General features: G+C 42.5%; 1 protein-coding gene across 1 annotated transcript in view; it reads left to right on the forward strand.

Moving 5' to 3' along the window:
- The first annotated feature begins 236 nt into the window (after nt 1-236).
- OSBP (oxysterol binding protein) overlaps nt 237-18,715 on the forward strand; it is a 41,639-nt gene continuing 23,160 nt past the window's right edge. The window contains exons 1-7 of the mRNA XM_012454309.3: nt 237-708; nt 5,464-5,672; nt 7,327-7,577; nt 14,495-14,693; nt 14,947-15,049; nt 15,419-15,473; nt 15,674-15,805. Coding sequence (XP_012309732.3) covers nt 347-708; nt 5,464-5,672; nt 7,327-7,577; nt 14,495-14,693; nt 14,947-15,049; nt 15,419-15,473; nt 15,674-15,805 — 1,311 coding nt within the window. The 5' untranslated portion in view covers nt 237-346. The remainder of the gene's footprint in view (nt 709-5,463; nt 5,673-7,326; nt 7,578-14,494; nt 14,694-14,946; nt 15,050-15,418; nt 15,474-15,673; nt 15,806-18,715) is intronic.

Below are 18,715 nucleotides of genomic sequence, written 5' to 3' on the forward strand. Positions count from 1 at the left end.
TTCAGAAAAGCACCAATGAGCTTCTTCATATGTCTGATTGGCTTTTATCTCAACCAATCAACGATGGATCTGGCGGACGCGTCCCATCCCAGGCTCTCACTGGGCGCTGTAGAATGACAGGCCCGAGAGAAATGCCAATGTCCGCGGGGTCTTCCGCAAGTGACATTCAGCGGCACCAATCGACGGCCTCCTTTCCGGCGGCCGAGCCCGCCTCCCCGCGGCTGGCCTGGCGGGGCGGGGACGCTGCGCAGCGGTGGCTGATGCGCTAGCCTTGTGGGGCTCTCCGGGCGGCGACGGTGGGTCTAGTAGGCGGTTCCGGTCCTGTATCTCCAGGCGGCGGCGGCTCATGGCGGCGACGGAGCTGAGAGGAGTGGTCGGGCCAGGCCCGGCAGCCATTGCAGCACTTGGCGGCGGCGGCGCCGGTCCCCCAGTGGTGGGAGCAGGCGGCGGCCGCGGAGACTCTGGGCCAGGCTCCGGGGCCGCGTCAGGGACAGTGGCCGCGGCGGCGACGGGAGGCCCGGGCCCCGGGGCCGGGGGAGTGGCGGCGGCTGGCCCGGCCCCTGCGCCGCCGACGGGGGGCTCGGGCGGCTCGGGCGCTGGGGGTTCGGGCTCGGCTCGAGAGGGCTGGCTCTTCAAATGGACCAATTATATCAAAGGCTACCAGCGGCGGTGGTTCGTGCTGAGCAACGGGCTCCTGAGCTACTACAGGTAACTGCTTCCGGGGCGCCGTCGCTCACCTTGCCTCCACCATCGCTGCCGACAGTCCCGGCGCCTTCATTCTCGCCAGCCGGCACCGCAGCCAGGGTCGCCCCAGGCCCCTTTTCGTCATCTGTGCGGATTGACCCCGGGGCCGGAGCCCACTGTCACGAAAGTGAAAAGCCCCTGGACGCACACCTCCCCTCCCCTCCTCTCGGGTTACCTACCCGTGGTGCCATATCTTCCCCTTGCTCTCAGCCTTTCCAATCGGCATTTGTTTGGAGAGCGTCTGTTCTTCCATTGTATTTCCACCAGCACATGGGTGCAATTATTAATTCTGCAAGCAAGGCACTGGTGTAGGTACTAAGGGAACACATACAAGCAGAGCAAACCGGAGACACTCCTCCCTAGGAACTTACAGTGGAAGGTCCCAAGTTTTAGCTGTCAGTGCCCAGTCTCCAAAACTCAAGGTTATTCGTAGCTCTTGATGTGCCCGTCCTTGCTCCCTTCGCATTCAGACACAAGGACATCACACACGGTGACTTCGGTATTCTGTCACCTTTCTGCCTTGTCTCTTCCAAGACTTTGCCTACGCCCTCGCCTCCGGGCAGCCCAGAATGGAGATGTGCACCCCAATGCTGCTTTTTTTTTTTTTTTTTTTTTTTGCTTGTCCCACCTCCTCCCGTGGAAATGATTAAGTGTTTTGTCCAATATTTCTGTGATTTTCGGATAGTTAAGATTAACTTTTATTAAAAGAAGGATCCATGTCTTTGGCATGATTACTTCTGTTCAACAAGGTTTATTTTGGACTGTTTAATATATATTTATGGTGACTCATAACCTGGCCATCACATAGCATGCTTTTGGGCTAAAAAGGATAGAGGAGTTAAAGATAGGTGATTTGGGGATAGGGGGTAAACATTTCCTGCGGGCTGGACAATGTGTCTAGGTGTTTTATATACAGTATTTCATTACAGTATTTTGTTGATTCCCAGCAACAACCCTGAGAGTTGGGAAATATTCCCATCTTACTGATGAGGAAAACAGACTTAGCATGGGCAACTTTCTCAAGGTTTTGGAGGAGTTGGGATTTGAAATGACTTCTGTTCACACCAGTCTAACCTAAAACTCATGTTAGTGTTAAATGAATCAGTCGGTTACAGAGATAATTGCTTATCAATAGCAAGTAATTTTATGGATCATGCTCACTGTGTGTATTTTATACAAAAAGTATAAAAGTCTTCCTTAAGGGATATTTTGCCTAATGATATTCCAATTGAAATTTTTTTTTTTCTGAAGAGCATCCTCTTTGAGACCCAAAACACTGATGCTGAGGAATAGCTCACTCTATATTTCTTTTCCTTTGCCAGGAATCATTCTGCTACCCGGAGAGTTAGGCTGAACAAGTCTTTTTTCAATCAACTCCACTGTGTTGGCTCTTAGAGAATTTTGAGGGGAAATTGAAGGTGGAAGTTGGAGGTTGTTGGCAGGAACACATTCTCACCTGTCCTCTTACAGTGGAAAATGCCTCACTGCTTAATCAACAGTTGTGAATAATCGTGTATTTCATTTGCATTACTGTATTCAGAATTGATTTTAATTATAACCCCTGAATTAATTATAATTCAGTATAACTGAATTATACTCATTCAGTTGTACCCTTAAAATTGCTGAATTAACATTGCATGTTAATTTTAAACTACTTATCCAGGACTATCAATTTAAACTTAAATTACAAATCTAAAATTTTAATTTCCCCAGACTTTTCTCTCATTCAAGTTTATGTTTTCCTGTTATTATTCACCATCATTTTAATGTTTAATTGATTCATATCCTGACTTGGGTCTCAAGTCAATATTGATTTTGCATTTTCAAAAATTGTGTATCATTTCATGGCCTTCATATGTGGTCATTTCTCATCCAGGTTCTTACCAGATCCACTTTCCAGGCCAGTTGATTCTTTGATCAGTACTAATGTTGACCAGTAGTGATCTTAGACACTAATAACTCATATGTTGTCTTCAAGTATTTGTTATCACTTTTAACTTCTCCCTTGCAAGAGCTAGTGGTACCTGTCTGACTACAGATAAAACTCCTTCCAAAACATACCAACTACATATTGGGAAATATACGATAGGTCTCACTCACAAACAAACCAAGCAGCAGGATCCAGAGAGTTATCAATCTGTGCACTACCCTCAAAATTGTACTGAAATACTTCCTATCGAGTAAACTGGCAGTTTATTTTTTCCTGCAGGGTTCTTCTGCTTCTCATCTTCCTGTGTAAACAACTATTTAGACAAGTTGTCATTCCTCCTGCTTTTCATGCCTGCAAAACCTGCAGTTTCTTATGTATGCTGTTTCCAAAATACTGTTTTCCTTTTAAGTGGAATTGTGTACTTCCTAGACCCATCCTCTGATGAGCTGTCCTAATAGGCCTTGGCAAACCGCTTCCTTCTTTTTACCTACCCTGTGCTTCCTTACCTACCCAGTTACTTAGATGTCCCATTACTTAAAACCTTACATAGAATCATAGCTCTCCCAGAAACATTGTGACAGGCCATAGTATTAGTTTTCCTGGCTAGATTCTAGAGATTGAATTACTATTTCAGCTAGCCTTTTAAGGGAAGAACTTTCTGACCAGAAAATACCACCTAATATTGTAGTGCCTGAAGAACCTGTCTTGTACCCTGAGATTCATGTGTTTCCAGCTTCTTCACTAATCATTTATAATTGCAAGTGTATCTGCCCAAACCCAAGAGCTCAGAGATCAAGCCTGTCTTACTCCCAGAGTTCCTTGATATTTTCTAAACTGCTACAGACCTTTTGTAATTTGAGAAACTTCCTTAGTTTACAATGATGACCCAGGCAGAAGAGATTCCTGAGAAGTGGTTTGTGAAAAGCTCCAGTAAGGAGGAATGTGGAAGAAGGTCCAAGTAGTACCCCTGGAGTAGAAAACACGGGTGAGCAGGCCTGTCAGCTGTGCATCTGTAATTCAGCCTGCATTATTCATAATGTAACTGAAGCTTGGGGCTGGGGAGGTAAGAATAGAAAAAACAGGGACTCATGTTACATTGTGGCAGGTGCAGGAGATAGAAAATGGCCCAGTCCATTGAGACCCCTCTGGCTTTCTCATACTACTCGTGTGTTCATTTGAGGAAGAACAGTTCATGTGAGAAATTGAATAACAGCAAACCTGTCTTCCTAAATGCAGTAAACAGACTTTTTCGAACATACCAAATCTTATGGGGTATGTGCCATTTCTGGCATGCAGGAATTCTGGATGTGCCAGGTGTGTTGGCTGCTTGACTCCACTGAAAGGGAAATGGCTCTGCTTTGTACGATGGCAGTTGGCAAAGGACTTCGATCTCTATGTTCCAATTTGGACAGGGAAAACTGCAGTCTCAACATGCAGGTTCCTGGGCATAACCAGTGGGTGGTAGGGAAATGACACAGTTTGTGCTAGGCACTCAATTGTGCTAGTATCTTGATATTTTATATGAAGCTTGGTATTTTATGTGAAGTATCTTATAGCTTGTTGTCACCAAGTAATGCTGTAAAGTTCAAAAGTTAGTCTATCAATAGAACTGTCAGTCACTAGAGATCAGGAAAATTTTTACACCCAGTCTTCTGAGAAGAGATCTGCTGAATCTTTCCTAGCTATTAATAGACAGCTTAGGAGTTCCCACCAGTAGAGTTTGGTGGACGTTAGGAATGAACATATTCCTGAAAGATTAAAACACTTGGTGATTCCTTTTTACTTCCCCCGAAAGCTTGTTATTCTTATTTCATATCATTTGAACCATAGCCAATATTTCATACTCGAAACATTTAAATGTGCTTTTTTACACTTCTGCAATGTAATTCTAAGCATGGTATAACAGTTCTCATTTGGGCTGAGTTACAGTCGGGAGCGAGATGGTTTGGCATATATAAAATGGAGCTATTCTTAGGAAATGAGACTGTTGCACAAGGTTATAGGGCAATTTATAATTATAACTTGCTAAGTAAAAGATAATTCCTGACTGCAAAAGGGCATGAAGGCAACTTACTGAGATGATAGAAATGTTCTACATCTGGATTGTGGTAGTGGTTACACAGTTGGGTACATTTGTCAAAACTCATTCAGTTGTACCCTTAAAATTGCTGAATTAACACTGCATGTAGTTATACCTCAGTAAAGCCTATTTCTTTTCTTTTTTTTTTTTTTGAGACAGAGTTTCACTCTTGTTGCCCAAGCTGGAGTACAATGGCACGATCTTGGCTCTCTCCGCCTCCTGGGTTCCAGCGATTCTCCTGCCTCAGCCTCCCGAGTAGCTGGGCTTACAGGCGCACGCCACTATGCCTGGTTAATTTTTTGTATTTTTAGTAGAAATGGGGTTCCACCATTTTAGCTAGGCTGATCTGGAACTCCTGACCTCAGGTGATCTGCCCACCTTGGCCTCCCAAAGTGCTGGGATTACAGGTGTGAACCACCATGCCTGTCCTATAAAGCCTATTTCTAAAAAGCAAATGGTAAGAGGGACGACAAAGCGAAAAAAAAAAAAAAAAAAATCTGACTCAGAAACAACACTTATAGGCTCTGAAAGGAAATCCCTGCTGATTGTTTCTTGAATTTTAGGGAGCCATTTGAGGGACTAGAACTTGCTGATTCCTAAGACTATCATATTTTCAGGGAGCTCAGAGTTATGAAAAGAAATGGAATGTGATAAAGGATAAACCATCCATCAACTTTCTGTTTAACTTGTCTTTGTCTTGTTATTGTAGATCAAAGGCAGAAATGAGACATACCTGCCGTGGTACCATCAACCTCGCCACAGCCAACATCACCGTGGAGGACTCCTGCAACTTCATCATTTCCAATGGGGGCGCTCAGACCTACCATCTGAAAGCTAGCTCAGAAGTTGAGCGGCAGCGCTGGGTGACAGCCCTGGAACTGGCCAAGGCCAAAGCTGTGAAGATGCTGGCAGAATCAGGTCAGGAGCAAAGAACGCCATGCCTGGGGACCCCCTTTTATGCACACATTTTTTTTTTTTTGTCATCATTATGCTGTGTCATTTGATTATCACCTATTTCCTAGATGTCTCAAGCTTCTCGTCATCATGCAGTATTTCTGCTGGAGTGATGGTTCTCAACCGGGGTTGATTCTGTCTCCCCGGCAGACATTTGGCAGTGTCTGAAGACATTTTTGGTTGTCACAGCTGAAGGGAGGGAGGTGCTATGGCATCTAGAGAGTAGAGGCCTGAGATGCTGCTGAACCTCCTATAATATACCAAACAGCTGCCAAAACAAAGAATTATTTGGCCAAGGTTGAAAAATTCTGTACTAGAGGCATAACAGTTGTTCTTTTGCCTTTAATGCCAATTGACTATCTTAAAATTTTGAGAAATAATTATTTTATTGCTGGGTCAGTCTTAGGAGTATTACACCTCACAATTTGGATCTATTCATACCTTTTTCTCCTGATATCTTCTTACTTAACTCTTTGTTAGTTAAGTTGAAACAGTTTTAGTAGACTGCCAAAAACCGTGTATGTGATATTTTCTATGAAAAATCTTCATTTTGCTGTACTAGTTAACTAAAAAAAGCAATCAAGTTATGTTTTTATTATTCTTCAAGGAAAATGGTAGGATTTTCCCCTGATATGTTGATAGTTTAATCATACTGAGCTTGTTTACCTAGAACTGACTGAAATGGTCACCTGCTGACTTTGTCTGTTATCTTATCCCCTGCCATTTCCTGTACTGTATTTAATGTCCATTAAGCAGTGAAAGAAGAATTTACTGCTCTGTAAATTTTTTGGTAGTAAGTTATATTTTGACTTTGGCCCTGTCTGTCTGGCTGGCAGAAAGCACAGGTCTTTACTCCCTCTTTTTTTTTCCTTTCTTGCTTTGATTTTAGTGCTCATGTTAGCTCCTCCAAAGGAAGTGACACTGCTAGGAAAGCACTTTGCAGTTACGAAGTGTTGAGTACAGAAATGATAGTGAGAGGTACAACATAGCTTCTCTACTTGACTTATTATTGGAGAGCTGTTTAAGTTTTAATGGTGGCTTTAGTCATGAAGTTTCTGAGCTCTCTTTCAGAAGACAAATTAATGGCCTTTTTTGTGATGTGGACTTTATCTACAAAGACTGTGATTCTCAACTCATTTAGTACAGATCCCATCAGTCACCTATCAGATGATAGTGGATTTGCAATAATAGTTGGCTTGGACTAGATAGTAATCCTCAGGCCAGAGTTAAAGAGCTCAGTAATTAATTCCCAATTCCAAGAGCCTTTCAGCTTTTCCATCCTGTCCTGTAGTCAGTAGTTTTCAAACTTTAGTGTGTATCAGTTACCTGGGCAGCTTATTAGAAAGGCAAGTTCCTGGGCTTTGCCTCACACCAGCTTAATCAAAATATCTACGGGTGGGCCTAAAGACTCTGCTCCTTTAAGAAGCACCTGTGGTGTTTGTTGTACAGGTGATCTGTGGACCACACTGTAGAGAAACCATCTGGTAATGGCAAGTTTTCAGTCAGTCAGAATGCACACGGCATGAGAAGTGTTGGTTTGTTTCTAGACAGTGTAGGTGGGGTTCCAAATCTCACTCCTGGTGCTGGAATCATATAACCTTTCTTTTCATTCCTACAGATGAGTCAGGAGATGAAGAGTCTGTCTCACAAACTGATAAGACTGAGCTGCAGAATACCCTTCGGACCCTCTCCAGCAAAGTAGAGGACTTGAGCACGTGCAATGACTTGATAGCTAAGCACGGCACAGCTCTGCAGCGTTCGCTCAGTGAGCTGGAGTCCCTGAAGTTGCCTGCTGAGAGCAATGAAAAGATCAAACAAGTCAATGAACGAGCCACACTCTTTAGGATAACATCCAATGCCATGATCAATGTGAGTGCAGATGGTGTCTGTGTTGCTTTTTGATTCATTCCCTCTTTGAAATGTAATTCTCCCCAAATGCCTAAAAGTTGTCATTGATAAAGCACAGAACATTAGGGCCTGCTTCACTGCTCAAGGGCTTTAAGTTACATTGTTTACTGCATGAAATAGAACAGGCTGCACAGATTGAATGACTTTCATGCTCTGCTCAAGTGATCAGGAGGTCTTTGCTTCAGCTGGAATCAGGAGTCCAAGGTTCCTGCACCGACTACTCTGCAACTACTAGGACAGCTGATCAATATTAGCCAAGTCCCTTAATTTCTCTCGGTTGTGATTTTATTTATTTATTTTTGTCTCACTTCATCTGTTGGAACTAAAAGATCTCCCTGAGTCCCTTCTACTGTCATGTTATTTGAGCTTTAAGTTGGAGTCATCTCTTTATTAATGCATTCAGGCATAAAGGGTGGTAAGTGGAGGCTAGATCGGGTACTAGTAAGAACCTTATAATACTAGTTATTTCCATCTTTAGTCCTTGAATTCAAGGATGATTTTGCTGATAAGACAAAATATTCAACTTTGGGCACCTTTCTTTAAAAAGAGTGGCAACACTTCAGCCTCCTTATGACTCCTAACTTGGGTGGCTGTTGTTGGTTTGCAGAATATTTTAGCTGCTTGGGTGCAAGACTCTGAGTAAACAGAGCACCCATGGCATTACTGATGTATTGATAGGTATGAAATGAATACATGGTTTATACAGTGCTACTTTTCCTCTACTGGTAAATGATTCTTGCCTGGCAGGTTTAGTTACCTTCTGCATAAAAACACTCAAAGGCATTCCATAACTGTGAAGAATACTCTGTGAGAAAAGGTTTATGCAGGGTGGATTTTTTTTTTTCCTGATTAAATGGGATGAAATTACCTCTCTAGTGCCAGATTTTGTTTTGTTTAGGGTGCTGTAGTAAGACATGTCTTCTGCTTTGAACTAGTTTAGTTCATGTCACCTCTAAACATCGAAGATGTTTTCCCATGACCATGGGAAAATATTGTTTTTCTCATTTAACCCCTTTCTTACTTAATAGAAAGTTTTGATAACTTTCATTTTAACATCATTTTTCTAATGTGTTTAACACTGTTCAGTGCTCTGATTCACACAAAGTAAAAAGACAAATTATATCCTCCACTTAGGGACTGCAGGAAGATTATCTCCTGGGACAGACCAGTCAGCCAATCAGTATTAATGCTTGCTTTTCTGATGTCTGGTCGTGTGTTCCTAGCGACTGTGTGCCTGGTTTTCCAGTCCTCTTGTGATCAGGAAAACCTCATAAGTCATACAGTCAATTAAATAGTAAATAAGTATACTTTTTTTTTTTTTTTCCTGAGATGGAGTCTTACTCTGTCACCCAGGCTGGAGTACTGTGGTGCGATCTTGGCTCACTGCAATTTCTGCCTCCCAGGTTCAAGCAATTCTCTTGCCTCAGCCTCCCAAGTAGCTGGGACTATAGGCGCTTGCCACTACGCCCAGCTAATTTTTTGTATTTTTAGTAGAGACAGGATTTCACTGCGTTAGCCAGGATGATCACAATCTCCTGACCTCATGATCCGCCTGCCTTGGCCTCCCAAGGTGCTGGGATTACAGGTGTGAGCCACCATGCCTGGCCTGTAAATACATATATGTTTTAAAACAAATCAGCACAGTGGTCTCCTGAGAGTGAATGCCACCTTTTATCCAAATCAGGTGAACACCCCACTTCATAATTTTTTTTCTACTCTGATATAAAAATTTTGCTAAGTAAAACACCCCTTTATAAAACTAAAACTTTAGTTTCACTTTTTCTCTTGAAAATGTACTCATCTTTGTTCCTTGGGGAAATTCTTCCCTAAGTTCTAAGTGTCCAGAGTTTGTGTTAAAGGGAATGATCTCTTGGAAGTCAGAGGTGAGTTCTGTTTTCATTCTTTACTCTCTTGCTGCACTGCCTATGCCCTTTTCCTAGCCAGTTATTGCTTAAAATACTCTTTTTATCCCTGTGTTGTTTCCTTTGTACCCATTAGATGATACTAGCAAGGCCTTAAGTATAATACGCATGTTAAAAATTAACACACTAGAGCATCACAGCTCTGAATGGGCAAAGTTATATCAAAGGAAGAGTATATTTCTCTCAATTTCTTTTTTAAAAATTAATTTAATTTTTGATTCAAGGGGCACGTGTGCAGGTTTGTTGCATGGGTATATTGCGTGATGCTGAGGTTTGGCTTCTAATGATCCATTGCCCAAGTAGTGAATGTAGTACCCAAAGTAGTTTTTCAGCCTTTGGTGCTCTTCCTCCCTACTCTTGGAATCCTCGGTGTTTATTATTTCTGTCTTTGTGTTGGTGTGTGTCCAATATTTAGCTCCCACTTATAAGTGAAAGCACATTTTTTTTCTGTGTCTGCATTAATTCACTTAGGACATTGGCCTCCAGCTACATTCATGTTGCTGCAAAGGACATGATATTGTTCTTTTTTTGTGGCTGCTTCAGTTTCTTGACTGCTTAGGATATAGCTTTTCTAACTATCAAAGAGAATGTAACCAGGGAAGTAAATTTGATACTTTTAGTATATTCATCTGCCATCTGTTGAACACGAGCTGTGTTCTAGAAACTGTGCTAGTGGATATCCCTGAGGGCAGATATGACCCCTGTCCTTAGGGAGATCGCTATTTAGTGAGGGGTGGAGAATTAAAGGGATCATCATTATTGACTACATTAAGTGACTTGATAGAAATAAGTACAGGCCACTGTGGTGTAGCTCATTGGAAGTATTTGGCTCAGAGTAGGACATTTCTCTAATTTCCTCAACTAAATTCTGAAGGAGCAGTGAGAGTCTTCCTATGAAGAAAGGCAAGCTAGAGCTTGGGGCCTAGAGTCCAGCTGCCTCCATGACCTGTCTATATAACTTGGGGCAATCTGCATCCTCTCCAACAGCCTCCATGACCTATCTGTATAACTTGGGGCAACCTGCATCCTCTGTGACCCCAATTCCTTATCTGTAAATGGTAATGATACTAGTAGATAGATACTTCAAAGGCTTGTTGAAAGGCTTTTGTCAGATAATTGATGTAAAGTGCTTAGCAAAGCGCCTGACATATGATTGTCTCTGGCAAATTTTAAGTATAGTCAGTATTACTAAAAGGGAATGAGGCCAGGCCCAGTGGCTCACACCTGTAATCCCAGCACTTTGTGAGGCCGAGTCAAGCGGATCACCTGAGGTCAGGAGTTCGAGACCAGCCTGGCCAACATGGTGAAACCCCATCTCTACTAAAAGAAGTACAAAAATCAGCCAGACATGGTGACTGAGGCACAAGAATCGCTTGAACCCAGGAGGCGGAGGTTGCAGTGAGCCAAGATCGTGCCACTGTACTCTATAGCCTGGGCAACAAAGCGAGATTCTTGTCTTAAAAATAAATAAATATATATTTTTAAAAAATTATATATATATATATATATATATATATATTATTTTTATATATAGGGAGAAACTTTGATCCAGGTAGTGGTGTGGCATATTCAGATCCATCCTTCTCCCTAAAGTATGGGAGCTGCTGGTAATTGACTATTAGTCGAGCCAGGATATAGCTAGCATGAGGCTTAGGAGGAGTTAATTGTGGGATAGAGGAGTGGGTTCAGATCATACTAAATAAGCTTGGTAGTAGTAGATTAGAAGATAAGACCACTTTTGATGCAGTCGTAATTTTTGTCTTTTTTTTTTCTGAGATGGAGTCTCGCTTTGTCACCCAGGCTGGAGCACAATGGGGGATCTCAGCTCACTGCAGCCTCTACCTCCCAGGTGCAAGCAATTCTCCTGCCTCATCCTCCCAAGTAGCTGGGATTACAGGCGCACCACACCCAGCTAATTTTTGTATTTTTAGTAGAGATGGACTTTCACCATCTTGGCCAGGCTGGTCTTGAACTCCTGACCTCATGATCCACCTGCCTCAGCCTCCCAGAGTGCTGAGATTACAGATTTGAGCCACCACACCCAGCCCCCACCTTTTTTTTTTTTTTTTTAAGATGGAGCCTTGCTCTGTTGCCCAGGCTGGCATGCAGTAGCGGGGTCTCAGCTCACTGCAACGTCTGTCTCCCAGGTTCAAGCAGTTCTCCTGCTCAGCCTCCTGAGTAGCTGGGATTACAGGCATGCGCCACCACACTCAACTTTTTTTTATTATTATTATTTTTTTAATTTTTGAGAGAGTCTCGCTCTGTCGCCCAGGCTAGAGTACAGTGAGCAATCTCAGCTCACTGTACCCTCCGCCTCCTGGGTTCAAGCGATTCTCCTGCCTCATCCTCCAAGTAGCTGGAACTATAGGTGTGCACCACTATGCCTGGCTAATTTTTGTATTTTTAGTAGAATCAGGGTTTCATTGTGTTGTCCAGGCTGGTCTTGAACACCTGACCTCAGGTGATCTGCCTGCCTCAGCCTCCCAAAGTGCTGGGATTAAAGGCATGAGCCACTTTACTCAGGCTATTTTTTTATTTTTAATTTTTATACAGAGATGGGGTCTTGTATGTTGGTCAAGTTGGTCTCAAACTCTTGGCCTTAGGCACTCCTGTCTTGGTCTTCCAAAGTGTTAGGATTACATACGTGAACTACCATCAGCTTATAATAACTAACACCTTATTTAATGTATATTGTGAGCCTAATATGGTTCTAAGTGCATATATGTAAAACAACAACTCTTTGAGGTAGTTATTCTATTGTTATATTTGCTTGTGGAAATGGAAGATGAGGCACAGAGAGATTAAATAACCTGTCTATATTTGTACAGGTAGATAGTGGGATGGATCGGTGATTTGAGCCCCACCAGTCCAACTCCAGAGTGTGTACTCTACTGTTTCTGACTATGAAGAATGGAAAGACATGTACAGATTTTTTTTTTAATATTGTTAACAATCAACAGGACTTGATAACTGGATGTGAGGAAGGAAGCAAAAGTAAGAGAAGGATTCCCCTTAATTTTCTGGCTTGAACAACTGGGAGGGCCCTGAAACGGGTTGGGGAATATCAAAGGGAAAAGCACAGGAAAGTGATGAGGCTGGGTGTGGTGCCTTATACCTGTCATCCCTGGTGTGGATCACTTTAGCCTGGGAGTTGAAAGACTAGCCTAAGCAATGTGGCAAAATCCCATTTCTGCAAAAACTACAAAAATTAGCTGGGCATCATGGCTCACGCCTGTAGTCCCAGCTACATGGGAGGCTTAGGTAGGAGGATCACTTGAACTTGGGAGGTTGAGGCTGCAGTGAGCCACAATCGTGCCACTGCACTCCAGCCTTGGTGACAGAGCAAGACCATGTCTAAAAACAAATAAACAAACAAACAAAGTGATGAGTTCACTTAAGGATTCATTAATTTTGAAATTACTTTGAGCCATCAAATAGGGAGTTGGATATTCCATTCTGAATCTCATTGAGTGCTGGGCTAGAATTACTGATTGAGTAGCCATTAGCCTATAGGCAATGGTTGAAACCATGGGAGTAGATATCCTGTTTACTTTCTAGCTTTTTTATAACAGAGAATAGACTTTTAAGCTTACATTGCTTGCTTCCTTCCTTTATTTATTAAGCAAACTTTATCAGGTTCCTATTATGTAGAGAGCAACTAAATTTGGAGCTGGAGATCTATATATGAATAAGCTGTAAAATGTGTTTTTAAAATGCATATGATCCATCTGGAGAGATAGAAAATCAGTCACGATACTGCTGTGCATGTGTAAAATAGAAGTTTGTGCAAAGTGCAATGGAAATGTAGAGAAGAGACTGGCTGCTTATTGAGACTAATGGGGAGGTGTCACAGACAAAGCAACATTTGCCATAGATCTTAAAGAAAGATTTCCCCTTTCTTAGAAACGGGATAGGGATGGGCATTCTAGGTAGAGTCAATAGCATATGCTGAGGTAGGCAGGCCTGAAAGAACTCTGTGTCCAGGGCCGGGCACGGTGGCTCATGCCTATAATCCCAACACTTTGGGAGGCCGAGGTGGGTGAATCACTTGAGTCCATGAGTTTGTTGCCAGTCTGGGTAACATGGCAAAACACCATCTCTACAAAAAATACAAAAATTAGCCAGGCATGGTGGTACATACCTGTAGTCCCAGCTGCCAGCGGGGATGGGGCAGGGGTGGGTGGATGGGTACAGTGCTAAGTACACCTGCCTGATGAGGAGAATACAAAGCAGGTGATGGGTGTATTGTGAAGGGCCCTATATGTTCATAACCAGTAGTTAGTATTTGATCCTAATGTTAGTGGAGAGCCAGTGGAGGGACTTGATATAATCATATTTGTAATTTTTCTCTAAATCCCTTCTTTGATTTTTCAATTAGGCTTCTAATTGTTTTCTTTTTAACCCTTCTTCCTGCACACTGAAGGCTTCTAATTTTTAAGGTCAGTTGTTTCTCTTAGTGACCAAAATGAAAACTAAATAAGTTGCCCCATACTTGGTCTACTTCAGTGTAGATGCTCTGTTCTCAGTGTCTGAACTCCTCAGCTTTCAGTTACTTGAGTTTAGACAAGAATTTGTTGAAAGCAGTTACCCTGTGTGTGTTCTCCTCCTTCTTTCAGTCAGCAGTTATCTTCCTTTGGTGCAGTTCACATACCTGCTCTTTTTGATATTGCCACAAATACTTCGTCTAGGTTTACTGCTCACTTGGCATTTGTTTGGTTCTCATGACCAGGAGGGTTTAAAAGAACCATGACAACCATGTTTACTTTTTTTCTGGGTTTGACCTTGATTTCAGCATGGAGCTAGCTGTCCCTGATACCTTGGTATAAAAGGGAAAATCTTTCATTGTAATTTGCTGGTCAAAAATTCCCAGAATAAAATTACTCAATGGGCTTGCAGAAGCTTGAGGGCAAACTTTTGACTAGTTGAGGTGAACCAGTCAACGCTTTCTCCATACAGGCCTGCAGAGATTTCCTCATGTTAGCCCAGACCCATAGTAAAAAATGGCAAAAGTCACTACAGTACGAAAGAGACCAGCGTATCCGACTGGAAGAGACCCTTGAGCAGCTGGCGAAGCAGCATAATCACTTGGAGAGGGCCTTCCGAGGAGCCACGGTGCTGCCGGCAAACACCCCTGGCAGCGTGGGTTCTGGTAAAGGTAAGATGCTTAGTTCTCAGGTAGCCTGGTCTGAGATGAGCCAAATGATTTTCTGCAGTTGATAGAAGAACTCAAAACTCTCCACAGTCAGTGACTCATGTGAAATGGAATTGGAACCATCGATTTATTCTGGATTTCCACTGCTTTTTTACCAGTTTTTGCTGTGTTTATGATTAGTATTTAAAAGAACTTGCTATGTCAGACATTTGGTAAAGATAACCAAAGCCAACAAATGGGGCTTTTCTTCTTGTAGATCAGTGCTGCTCTGGCAAAGGAGACATGAGTGATGAAGATGATGAGAATGAATTTTTTGATGCACCTGAGATCATCACCATGCCTGAAAATTTGGGCCACAAGTAAGTTATCCTTGATTATTGAAGAAAATAAACATATCTGGCCGTCAAAAGGTTAGAAACATTTCAGTGAGAGTATTATCATTGTCAGTACTCAATCTGGGCCCTTTTTTCCTTTTTTTTTCTTTTTTATCTCAAGATCTGTTTATAGAATGGGCCCTTTTTCTTAAGTAAGTGAACAAGTGTCAGCTTTTCTACATGAACAAATTCTCCAGAATATTTAAATTCATTCATATTCTAAACATCGTCATTTGATCACCCATCAATAAGTTTATACAGTGTACTTGGCATTCTGCTTTGTAAAGAAATGTCCAGAACCAAACTCTAGTTCTGGTCTTTGTTCTGATTCTCCCGTGTTTCCCATCTGTACAGACGTACTGGCAGCAATATCAGTGGAGCCAGTAGTGACATCAGCCTTGATGAACAGGTAACTCTTATATGGGAGTTATCAGAGGTGAGGGACGTGGGTTATGATTCCCAGGAATTTTTTTTTTTTTTTTTTTTTTGTGAAGTGCTAAGAGAAACTGATTTTTTTTTTTCTTTTTTTAGCACGGGGGAAGGGAAGGTTATAAATACCAGGTTTTCTGTTCTTTGTGGGTGGTTGAATGGCTTTGTTTTTGCTCTCAGTACAAGCATCAGCTGGAGGAGACCAAAAAGGAAAAGAGAACCAGAATACCATACAAGCCAAACTATAGCCTCAATTTATGGAGCATCATGAAGAACTGCATTGGAAAAGAACTCTCTAAGATCCCCATGCCGGTAAGGTTCTTGCACACTGGGGCTGCTTCCAGAAGTTCCTCTCAAGCCTCAGTGGGACGAGTGCTGATATGACAGCCCCACCCACTCGTGTGGCATTTTGTGGCATGGTCTTCTTTACCTTTATAGTCATAAAATGTTCCTTAAATTTAGCTGCTTTAATTTTGGCTCTGGATCTGATATGTTCCCAGATCACCTAGAATCAGATGTACATATTCAGTAACAGTTATTTGTGAGCAAATCCTATGCTTGATGCACTGGGAACATGCAAAGATAAATACATCATAGTTTCTGTTTTCAAGAAGCATGTAGTTTAAAAGAGACAGACATGAACAGGTAGAAAACATTATTTTCTGTGATAGTGTTATAGAAAATACTACACAGACAAAGGCTTAGGGAACACAGAAGCAAAAATCGTTCATTCAAACCGAAAGATGAGGACCATCTCTATGGCAAAGATGGTGTTTGGGCTGACCTCCTTGCCCTGAGTCATGTCTTCCTCCAATCTGTCCACACTGTTGTCAAAGTAATTTTTGAAAAATGGCAAATGTAGACATGTCAGTCCTCAGATTAAGATCCTTTACTGGATCTTCACTGCTTTGAGCATAGTCCAGATTCCTTAGAGGGCTTGATACTTCCTCCCCATGGGCAAGGCTACACCCATACACATCCCGAGTTCTAGTCATAAGGATTACCTTCAGGCATCCTGTCTTTTCCTTCAGGGCATTTGTACACACTGCTCTTACTGCCTGGACTTTCATCAGTTCCCTATCAATGCTTACCACTTTTTTTCTCCTGTAGCTAATACCCTTTTCTTCAGGATGCAGCTATAGTGTGTCTTTTTCAGCAAACTTCTTCCAGTGTATCCTGTCAGGATGAAATGTCTCTCCTTTATATACCAACAAGTTCCACTGTTTATGTCTGGGCATAGACAGTGTGTATCACTGCTTGTTCATTTCACAGTCATTTTCTGGGTGCCACTGTTTGGCTGGTGTTGCACTAGTTTTCAGTTAGGTATAGAAGATAACAGGTTTAATTTATTAAGGAAACTCACTCATGGAGCCAGCTCTGGGGTAGGGAGGGCAAAAATAAAAAACAAACAATCAAATTCAAAACATGTTAGTTTAAGCCAGGGATCCACACACTAAGGCCCTCAGGCCAACTCTGGCTGCCATCTAAGAAGCATAATACTTTGTGATGTGAAAATTAGATGAAATTCAAATGTTAACATCCATGAAGTTTTACAGGAACTTGGTGATTCTCTTTCACTTATATATCATCTGCGGCTGCTTTCATCCTACAACAGCAGCGTTGAGTGGTTGTGACAGAGACCATATGGCCCTCAAAGCCAAATATTTACTCTCCAGCCCTTTGTAGAAAAAGCTGTCAACCTCTGCCTTAAACAAATGTTGGCCACATTATTACATTCAAGCCCAGAAGTAGGTGGTCCAGGGCTAGTACCATACTCTGTGGTGTCAGGACCAGGCTTCTTTCTATCCTGGTGCTCTGCTGCCTGTGACCTCAGTCCACCAGTCCAAAGTGGTTGCTTCAGCTTGAGTCATCAGAGCCTCATTCCAGCCAGTTGGAAAATGGAAAAAGAGGAAGGGCTTTACCTTTTAAAGGTGCTTCCTGGCTGGGTGCAGTGGATCATGCTTGTAATCCTAGAATTTTGGGAGGCTGAGACAGGTGGATCACTTGAGGTCAGGAGTTCAAGACGAGTCTGGGAAAAATGGTGAAACCCTGTCTCTACTAAAAATACAAAAATTAACCGGGCATGGTGTTTTGCACGCCTGTAGTTCCAGGTGCTTGGGAGGGTGACGCAGGAGAATCGCTTCGACCCAGGAGGCAGAGGTTGCAGTGAGCTGAGAAGGCACCACTGCACTCCAGCCTGGGTGACAGAGCTTACACTCTGTCTCAAAAAAAAAACAAAAAGATGCTTCCTGGAAGTGGTATAGATCACTATCACTTAAATCAATGTGGCTAAAACTTAGCTATATGGCCACAACTAGCTGGAGAAAAGGCTAGAAATGAAGACTTCTGGATGGCATGACCTTGTGAAAAATTGCGGGTTCTACCAGCTGTAGAAGAAGGGAAGAGTGGATAGTGGGGATGGGCAAGTGGCTACAGGTTTTGTCCACAGCCAGCTACTTAGCATACAGAAATACAGAAAGCGTTCTCCCTACCCTCTTGAAGCTATGATCCAGTGTGTGGTTTCTTCATAGACTGTGTTTTTGTGATCGAGGACTACGTCTTGATGGTCTTTATATTCTTGATGCTTAGCCCTGTGCCTGGCATGTATAAATCATTCAGCAAATGTTGAAGTAATTAATTAAGTGGGTCTCAGAAAACAAATAGGTTCATATATAAGTATGTAGGTTTTTCTGTTAGAAAAGTGTTGGACCTCCCTTTGGGAGGCTAAAGTGGGTGAATTACCTGAGCTCAGGAGTTCAAGACCAGCCTGGGCAACATGATGAAACCCTGTCTCTACTAAAATGCAAAAAACTAGTGGGGCATGATGGTGTGTGCCTGTAGTCCCAGCTACTTGGGATGCTGTGGCATGAGAACGGCTTGAACCCTAGAGGCAGAGGTTGCAGTAGTCGGAGATGGTGCCACTGCGTTCCAGCCTTGACAACAAAGTGAGACTCTGTCTCAAAAATAATAATAATAATAATAACAATAAGTTAGCCAGGCATGGTGGTACGTGCCTGTAGTCCCAACTATTTGGGAGGCTGAGGTGGGAGGATCACTTGAGCCCAGGAGGTTGAGGCTACAGTGAGCCATGATCGCACCACTGCACTCTACCCTGGGTGACAGAATGAGACCCTGTCTCAAAAAAAAAAAAAAAAAATTAATCTTCAGATAACAAAAGGCCCTGAATAAGCCTTAGGATAAACCTAAAATATTAAAAATTAG

This window comes from Aotus nancymaae, unplaced genomic scaffold (assembly GCF_030222135.1).
Source record: "Aotus nancymaae isolate 86718 unplaced genomic scaffold, 86718_ANA_hifiasm-v0.15.2.pri h1tg000059l, whole genome shotgun sequence".
NCBI lineage: Eukaryota > Metazoa > Chordata > Mammalia > Primates > Aotidae > Aotus > Aotus nancymaae.